The sequence below is a fragment of the Pseudoliparis swirei genome, chromosome 7 (assembly GCF_029220125.1).
Source record: "Pseudoliparis swirei isolate HS2019 ecotype Mariana Trench chromosome 7, NWPU_hadal_v1, whole genome shotgun sequence".
Classification (NCBI taxonomy): domain Eukaryota; kingdom Metazoa; phylum Chordata; class Actinopteri; order Perciformes; family Liparidae; genus Pseudoliparis; species Pseudoliparis swirei.
Window position 1 is genome coordinate 20377556 of NC_079394.1, and position 9861 is coordinate 20387416.

A 9861-nucleotide genomic window follows, 5' to 3' on the forward strand; every position below is an offset into this window, starting at 1 on the left:
TGTGTAAAGCTGTCGGCCATTGCGGTAAGCCCCAAAGATTATTTCATTTAGTCTGTATGCATTTACGTTGCGTCTCTGACATGATATTTTTATTCTGTCCTTTTTAACATTGTCCTCCCTTATTTTATTTGCTTTGTCTGAAGTTGGTATTTGTAATCTTGTGTTTTTAGGTTTGTTCTTAACATCAGCATCATTGGGACTACAGATGAAAAATAGCCTCTTGGCTAACTCTGGCACATTTACTGAAATGTTTTTATCAATGTGCACTGTCCCTTATTAAATAAACCCAGTATTAATAAAAGATCCCTGATTATATTCTAAGCCTAGCTCATTTTCCCAACTTAAACCATGCAGTAGTTATGACACTGCAACGTGTGTGTGGCTGTCACGAGCACACAGGATCAATATTTGGTAATATCTTTGATTAAAGAGTGCAGACTGTGCCTCTGCTCTCCCGCTCCTCAGTTCCTACTGATTCTTTATAGACACACACACACTGAGACCAATTAGACACCGTTCCCTGAACCACCCCCCCGCTCCACCCGCTCTGCAGCCGAGCCTCAACACCCCCCGCTGCCACAGACACCTACAGATTGTAGAATCAGATAAAAAAATGTCACCCATGTGCACCAGAAATAATCCGTGGTTTTGCTTTAATCCAGCATTGGCGTTCTTGTCTGATGACAGCGCGGTGACGTGCAGAAGCAGCTTCGTACGTCCTTCCCGCTGACTGGCGGCCGCTGCGTCACAAAGCCACACTGGCAGCTTCTTTAAATGGTACCCGCAAAACGCCAGTGTCAACGTCGACAGTGAAGAGGCGACTCCGGGATGCTGGCCTTCTAGGCAGAGTGGCAAAGAAAAAGCCATATCTGAGACTGGCCAATAAAAAGAAAATATTGGTATGGGCAAAAGAACACAGGCATTGAACAGAGGAAGATTGGAAAAAGGTGTTATGGTCAGATGAATCCAAGTTTGAGGTGTTTGGATCACACAGAAGAACATTTGTCAGGCGCAGAACAGGTGAAAAGATGCTGGAAGAGTGCCAGACACCATCTGTCAAGCATGGTGGAGGTCATGTGATGGTCTGGGGCTGCTTTGGTGCTGGTAAAGTGGGAGATTTGTACCAGGTAAAAGGGATTTTAAATAAGGAAGGCTATCACTCCATTTTGCAACGCCATGCCATACCCTGTGGGCAGCGCTTGATTGGAGCCAATTTCCTCCTCCAACAGGACAATGACCCAAAGCACACCTCCACATTGTGCAAGAACTATTGAGGGAAGAAGCAGGCAGCTGGTATGCTGTCTGTAATGGAGTGGCCAGCACAGTCACCAGATCTCAACCCCATTGAGCTGTTGTGGGAGCAGCTTGACCGTATGGTCCCAAGAAGTGCCCATCAAGCCAATCCAACTTGTGGCAGGTGCTTCAGGAAGCGTGGGGTGACATTTCAACAGATTACCTCAACAAATTAACAGCTAGAATGCCAAAGGTCTGCAATGCTGTAATTGCTGCAAAAGGAGCATTCTTTGACGAAAGCAAAGTTTGAAGAAAAAAATTAATACTTCAAATACAAATCATTATTTCTAACCTTGTCAATGTCTTGACTATATTTTCTATACATTTTGCAACTCATTTGATAAATAAAAGTGTGAGTTTTCATGGAAAACACGAAATTGTCTGGGTGACCCCAAACTTTTGAATGGTAGTGTATATGTATATATACTTTATATGGTAATACATTGAGATACATTTTCGAAAGCTTTGTTGACCACAATAAACAAACATCTAAAATAATCCACACCGTAGGCACCATATTTCAATATATATTCAATAGGGAGCTTTAATGTGGCAGTATTAACATATAAAACAATCCATTTTTATAACATACAAACATTCAAAAGTTTTACTTCACAAAGTTCATAAGGCTTGGTTGTCCCAGAAGAGAGGGGAGTCATTATTTAGGGATGTTTTATTTCTTTCTGATTCTTAAATTAATTCTCCCAGAGTTTATTATTAAAAGAGACTGAATGACAAAAAAAAATCTGATTAACCAATAAAACAACAAATCAGTTTGACTAACAATCAAAAAGAACAAAGTGACCGTGCAAGAGAATCTGCTACTGTACATGCCCACACAACACAGAAATAATATGTTAAACAGCTTATTTTTCTCTTTTACCACGTGATGTCCAATAGTTTTGCATAATAGTAGACCTGAGTTCAAATATTTAAAATCTTAAATAAATCATGCAAGTTGTGTATTAGATTAAAACAGCTTTGAATTCAAGGATTTGGTTGTCTGTGAAGCTTTTCTTATAATTAAAGGCAGGAAATTAAATTTTAGGTTTATAAATACTTGACTCATGTCAGGAACTTAGTAATACAGTGAAACCTCAGATATGATATCAACTGCTGAGTGATCTTGATGTTTTTAATCACAGTTTTATGTACGTACAGGGAACACAAGCTGTACTCTCGGTCGATCTGTATGCTGTAAAACACAAGAGCTCAAGTTCAGTATCTCAAAACAAGAGCTACATCTCAAAGGGGAGAAATTCCTTCCTGATGAATGAGCTACAAACTAATAAAATGCTACAGAGTCATATGGGACCAAATATCTGTTGGATACAGAACTGAAAGGCCTTTTGTTTTTTGCAATAAGACGATGTGTAGTTTTACTTTCTATTCACTCACGTTAGGTAAAAAAAAAAAACATGAGCACCTAAACAATTCATGTTTCTGAATTCAATCAGTTAATAGCATGCTGCGTTAGCAATGAGGTTAGGGTGTTAGCATTTAGGGATGGGCTTTATTACACACAGCAAAAGCGCAATAAAGCTAATCACTCTCTAAGAGGTGGTAAAATGATCTTTTACAGATGTTTTTCTTTTTGTCCTCAGACATTTTTTTCCAGATCAGCTCAAAAGAAGCTAAAAATAATTATCAACCACATGTATTCAGTCTTGTCAAGCCAATGGTTAAAAGTAAGCCCAAAGCACACTGCATGACATGTTTTGATTTTTAAATGTGATCACAAAACTGATCAGCTGACCAATGCCTATTTTGTATTGAGAGAAAATACTTAAATGCCTCAATGTGTTTCCTCTTCCACTTCTTGGAAAGAAATCACAGAAAACATGCATTCATCTAAGATGATCAAGACAGCCAAGCCTACATCGAGAACGCTTTCAGGGACAAGACACAGAGAGGGAAGGAAGGATTTTTTGTTTTGCCACAACTATAAACACAGTATTTACAGATGAGGGCATGCGATTTGCATTGAGAGGTCAGAGTAAGAGACACCCCGGGTTCGTTAGAGGAGGATGAAGCACAGAAATAAAGGACCAAAGGACAAACTACGTCTGTCCAGCTGTGTACATGAAGACAGAGAAACGCGTATTTAGATCTGCAGAGAACCACTCGAGCATTTTGGTGCATGTGCATACTGGAGGAGCAACAGGTAAATAACAGGATGATATCCCCCCGACCCGTTAGTTATCATGTGATGATGGTGATCATAGAGCAGTGCAAATAGATCAGCTTCATCCGCTACAGTGAAGCTCAGAGTCTGTGATGTTAAATGCACACATTGTCATCAAAGTGGTTTGGCCCTTGGTTTCATCATTGAAACTCAGTGCATGCTGTAGTAGGAAAATAAATGCTTTGTCCCAAATACGCGTGCTTCTTTTGTGACTGCATATTTTCTATATGCATAAAGTTTGTTGATGCCTGACAGAGTTCCACGAAAAAGTAGCTGATAGTTTGAGGCAGCAACATTTGATCGATTATAATACGAGGGCTTTGATGGTGATGTGCGGAGAGAGATTTATTGAACAGGAGCCTAAACACTGAGAGCTTCGATCTGCCGATCTAGAACCGACTGACAGTTCACTCTGCAATAGAGCAAGATGGAGGTTCAGCTATGATGGCCACAATGCAGTCAACAGTAAACACATTTTAGGGGACATGTTTGCATTTGTCGTTGTGGTATAACAACACGGCCGTATTTAAATCCAGCTACTGACTTCATATCAATATATAAGGTGTTTGGATATTCATATTAGCACAATAGCAGGACTTGTTCAGTATGAAGGTTATGGTTATTTTATGTTGTATGCTGTGATTAGATGCATTTTTTCTTTCCTTTTTTTTATTTTTGAGACATGTATTTGTTATTTTGAACATAAACTGCTAATAAGCCTTTCCTGAGAAGTTGATCCAAATTGAACTACATTTTGAGCTATAATAAAAACGAAACAAAAAAACAAACATTTGATTTGATGTAGTTTCTCCTCTCTGTTGCTCTCTGTTCTCTTAATAATAATAATAATAATCATTTATTTTATATAGCGCTTCTCTAGACACTCGAAGTCGCTTTACAGTCCAGAGTCCAGTAGTCTTCTCCATGCTGAGCCACGATGCTGTAACAGACAGGCCCTGTCTGGATGTGACCGATCACACAGTGACGGCTGTACATTTACAGAAGTGACCGATGCCATGGATCATCAGCTACAAGTCTCTGATTGAGTCTTTAGCCCAATGATGAGTTGAGTCAAAAGGTTATTGTATAAGTCTCTGTTATGTTTCATACTGTGACCTTAACTTTGTAAAAGTACATCACAATAAACTGCATTACAAAGACCAACACATCTTCAGTTTATTTCTATATTTCTGTAGCAAATAGATATTATTTTGAACAAAATAATCTGGGTTTTAACCTTGATATTTTTCATCTCTGACACCCTCCCTCCAGACCTTTTGGGAGGGAGGGTGTCAGAGATGTGACTGCAAATATAACTTGTTGGTCACTGACATTAAAATGAGAAGGAATGCAGGCAGCAACAGTTGTAGCCATCTAAATTATAAACACATCACATATCTGAATAGAAATGGCTACAAATCATTTCTAATCTAATCTAGTGACTACATTTCCTAAATTAAATACCTGCAACTGTACTCGTACTCTGCCACATTCGTTCAGTCGACCAGTCATACGACCAGAGAACGACCTGGCTGAGAGATTTAGACCATTACGCGCTTCACTTGTCCCATCATGTGTAACGTAGTAACTGTCAGCTTGACGTACACACACATGTTCCTCTGGGCATTTTAAGTGTACCATCCTATCACTTCAAATCCCTCTGAAATACACACAGGGCTCTCTCACCAGTAGCACACCATCGACTCACAAATGACCCCAAATCACGGTTTTATCGACGATTACGACACAGTAACTTTTCCTCATGAGCTCATGAGTAACCTTGTTGGCCCTTTGCATTTCTTCATACATTTATGTTGAAACTCTCTGAAAACACACGGAAAGATGCACGAGTAGCCTTAATTAAAGAGCAAACATTTAGTTCAGACGACATTTAGAAGTTCAACAATACACAAGTTTTTTCATCACAAACAGACTAAAGTTTCTCTCCTCTGCTGCCCTTCTGTTTCCAAAATGACATCACATAATCTGAAACAGTAGCAATCTGTGGTTCGTGTAAAAGAGTTGTGCTATCGCCTCTGTAGGAAAAACCTAGGGTGCTACCGGGTGAACAAATGCTGACGGGAGTCTTAAAAAATATCTTGAATTTCTCAACACTCTTCACCCCGATAAACTTCAATAAATTTGCTTTTTTTGTAATCTTTTGTAAACTCTTAATTTTTTTAAATAAGCTCAAAGTAGATCCTCTGACTGAAAAATTCCTGAAAGATCTGGATCACATACAAATGTACAAAACGTTAAAAACAACTTATTTAAGATAGGTACTCATTATCAATATTTCTCTTTTGTTTTTAAATATATATAATGTACCTTTGACTGTGGCTATTGTTGTGTCCAGTGACAAATCAATAACTTCTCTTTCTGTCCCCACCCACTCCGCCATGACTGACAGGTTCTGTGACCAATCATCTGATCCGAAGGCGAGAACCAATCAGAATGGTTAGCGCTATTTACCAAAGAGTCAGTGCACCCGGCAGTCAGCATCAGGAGTGAACAGACTTTCTAAAGTTCTAAAAATGAAAATCCACCAGTTATTTCTTTTTTAAATCTTTTTTAGACTTTCTCTTTCTCCACGACTTACATTGTTTTTTTAATTTCCGTGAACCTCCCCACTCCACAGTCATTTCCTCAAACACTCACATTCTACCTTGTTCTTTCTTTTTAGTTCATCACTGCCGAAAGTCTCTGAACAAGTGATTGGATACTATAATCATAATTGTATTTCTCTTCTATCTCTCTTTTCTTCAAGAATTCAATTTATGCTGCCAAAGAGGTGAAACTAATCTACTTGTTATCGTGTAATTCAATCAAACAGGCCAACATTATCCATCTCAGGCCTCTTTTTTTAACCAAATCACATGACTGCAATTTGGTGAGCGCTCCATTGCACCTGCTCTTAAAATAAACTGAACTTGCTCTGAAACAAGTGAAATAACCTCATCCCGTTGGCAGACTGGTTGTTTTGTCTCACCAGTTGTTTAAACTGAATATAAGATTAATTTACATATTAAGATGCAGTGACTCTCCGGCCTCTTCTTTTCCTCCTCCTCCTCCTCCTCCTCTTCTTCCTCAGTCGGACCAGAGGTTCTCCATGGCCATGCTGATCCTACACAGGATCCAGCGCCGGAGCGGGCAGTAATACTCGTAGTGAAACTGCTCAAACTCCGGCGTCTGGCGGATCTCATGGAGGAACGACACGTCGATGTCTGACTCCAGCAGGAGCAGCAGTGTGGGCACAGTGACAAGCAAGATACCCATTACCACGGCAACAAAGCGGGCCACACTCAGCACACATGCATTGACTCTTTCATTAGACGATAGCAGGCATAGGCTGCTGGTCAGGACGCCACCCATTCCACCTCTGGCAGCCATCCGGGAGCGTTCGTAGGCCCGGTCTCGCTCCCTCTCAGCCTCCAGCCGGGCCTGGATGTCAGGGTCGGCATGCAGCTCCCTCAGCATCCTGGCTGGGCTCTGGACCAGAGAGGAGAAGAGCAAGTCCACGACTCCCTGACTGTCGTCCACTGGGGTGGGTAGCATGCTGGCACAAGGACTGGAGAAGAACGGGTATTTAAAGATATTTAAAGAAAATTCATAATACATAACCAGCAGCCCAAAAGAAGAACACATTTCTCAAACACTGATGTCAGAGGTGGCGTTTTCCTTTAGCAATAACAAAGGGAGGTTTCAACCTGCCTTTCATTAGAGACATTCACACAGATACATACATGTTGCTACGGACATGTGCGCCTCAATAACGGCAAGGCAAGAGACAAACAAATACAAAGCACGCTGCAATAAAGCAGTGCATGCTGGGTGCTTTGTAGCATTGGAAAAGGATGGATTTTAATGTATTTTGTTGTTGACATAACATCACAGCAGCAGTGTTCTACACTCTTGTAAGTGACTGTTAGTTTACAACTTATGCTGTTATGCCACGGTAAACTATTTACTATTTACTGGGGATGAATAATAACCGTGAGCCACTTCTGTGGTATATCCTCTAGACTTTCAACCTATGAAGCTACGTCAACTAAACAGAAACAAGCTGTAAACACAACGCTGACATGCAGTGGCTTGTTTACACATCCAGTGGATACGGAGGACATTTACATTTTATTACTGTTTCTGTCCACCTGACAAATCTAAGTCCAATATTCAGTCTGCTTTTAGTTCTGTTTTTTCTCCCCCAACTCCTGTGGGAAATATGTCTCACGCTGCCAAATGTTGACCAGCTGGTTGCCGACTTTTGTCTCTGTATGTCGTCTGTTTGGTGCTGAGCAGATGTAGTGTGCATTGGATTTTAAACTTTTGAGAACAGCTGTCCGTTGTGGCAAACAAACTAGTTAAAGAGAAGCAAAACAGTGAATCCGTGAGCCAAAACATTATGTTATTATGAAAACATTGGTTGTAGTTGTGTAATAAAACTCAATAAACCTGTAGACAAGCTCAGAAATGGTGAGAGCTCCGCTGGCCTCGTCATCTTCCTCCACTTTATCTTCAGCTTTGGGCGTCTGAGGTCGGAGATTTGAGGTTTCCATGGAAACACCGGAAGGATGCAGGTCATCGCATAAAGCAGAGGTTCCTTCATTACTTTGTTGCTCTGTGTCTGCAGGTGCAGCTGCAGGTTTTAAGGGCGACAGGGGGACAGAGTCCTTTACAGCAACAACACCTGGTGGGAGAACAAGACAAAAGAAGCACGTTTGACATCAAACAGGATGCTACACGCCGTGATGTCAATGATCACAATTTAACAGCGACTTTGTTCTATCACTGCTATTTAAAAAATATGAAACATATCAAGTAGAAAATCTATTTCATTTGATCTGAGCTGACCTTTATCCATCAATGATTTATTTCTAGTATGAGTGTATAGTTCCTGTATGAATATGTCACAAACACAAAACAGTTGTTTTCTACGTAATTGGGCCAGTGTCACTCGCCGCTGTAGATTTCTATGCTGCAGTTGAACACTTGATCCACATGGTGGCATTCCCATATTTGTTATACTGACACAAAATAAAAAAATAAAAAAATACTCAACCTTGCTTTAGCTCTGAAAATGTGCGACGACGATTATACTTTACATCAAAATGGTTATTTATATAAGAGTTCTCATCGGGTTGGATTTGGATCATTATTCACACATTAATGTCATATTCTTTTAATGTGTTGTAGCTCTGTAATGATTCATTCTGTACACATAACATCTCTTGCTTCTGTCCATCCTGGAGAGGGATCCTCCTCTGTTGATCTCCTCAAGGTTTCTTCCCTTTTTTCCCTGTAAAAGGGTTTTTTCTATTTCTTGGGAGTTGTTCCTGATCCGATGCGAGGTCAAAGGTCAGGGATGTCGTATGTGTACAGATTGTAAAGCCTTCTGAGGCAAATTTATAATTTGTGATTTTGGGCTACATAACATTAACTGAATTTAATTGAATTTGTCGTGTAGGGCGACAATCACTGCCAGGCGGCCTCCACGGTGAGTGTGAGTAACACAGTTCAGCTGGAACAGACTTCAATGTCTTTTTAATCTAGCTCTACTGTGACGTAGTGTGGATGTGTGCGTGTGTGTGTGAGTTTGTGTGTATGTAGATAGCTGAACTTCACTCTGAGGTGATGAGTTTAGACGTCACTGACGCGTCACAACACACGATGACTGATATGAACATCAACACAATTTTGGGAAAGTGTGTCATTGTGTGTAAAGGTTAAAAATGTTTTCCTTCTGCTATGGATTAATACACACATGCGCACACACACACACACCAACTGACTTAACGATGAGTTAAGAGAAGTTAAAAGAAGAACGAAGGAGGAGGGACGAGCGAGTGGTGACAGCTACCATGGAAACAGAGTCAGCGAAAAGGCAACGAGTGAATGAACTCAGAGGGAGAGAGGGACATTACACCTGAACACGGGGACGCACAAAATAGTTAATCAACATTTGAGCACTACTAGTTGCTGCTTGACTAAACTATTGCATTAAACTTGCACTGGCGACCTGTCCAGGCTGTAGCCACATCTCAGACCACGCCACCCCCAAGAATTATAGCTAATCAATCGATGGAATGGAAAATAGACTATATCATAAATAAAGTCCAGTGTGACAGGATGAAAACAACTATTACAAAAAGGAAGGCGTGGAGCTAAACTGTTACAAACACAGAGCAAGGGTTTCCCCATCGTCGTCATGCCAACCTCATCTTTGACACCCAAACACCTCCAAAGTACATTTATCAGTGCAACTGTACATGTGTGCAAGAATAAAGCCGTCACTGGTTGTTTAATCGGCTCTTTGTCAAGTTCCCAACTCAACAGACCCCCGATACTCTAGAAACGTATTTTCTTTGCTATTGCATGATATTGAT

At 40.5% G+C, this 9861-nt stretch overlaps 1 protein-coding gene and 1 long non-coding RNA gene across 2 annotated transcripts in view; one reads left to right on the plus strand and one right to left on the minus strand.

The window, feature by feature from the left end:
- Positions 1 to 188: 188 nt before the first annotated feature.
- Positions 189 to 9861, minus strand: part of frmd3 (FERM domain containing 3) — a 33375-nt gene continuing 23702 nt past the window's right edge. Inside the window, exons 12-13 of the mRNA XM_056418258.1 lie at positions 7931 to 8165; positions 189 to 7046 (exon numbers count right to left, since the gene is read on the minus strand). Of these exons, the coding sequence (XP_056274233.1) occupies positions 6566 to 7046; positions 7931 to 8165 (716 nt within the window). The 3' untranslated portion in view covers positions 189 to 6565. The remainder of the gene's footprint in view (positions 7047 to 7930; positions 8166 to 9861) is intronic.
- On the plus strand, positions 6936 to 8531 carry LOC130196282 (uncharacterized). Its single transcript, XR_008832218.1, has 2 exons — positions 6936 to 7022; positions 8109 to 8531. It is a non-coding gene; the product is annotated as an uncharacterized LOC130196282 (long non-coding RNA).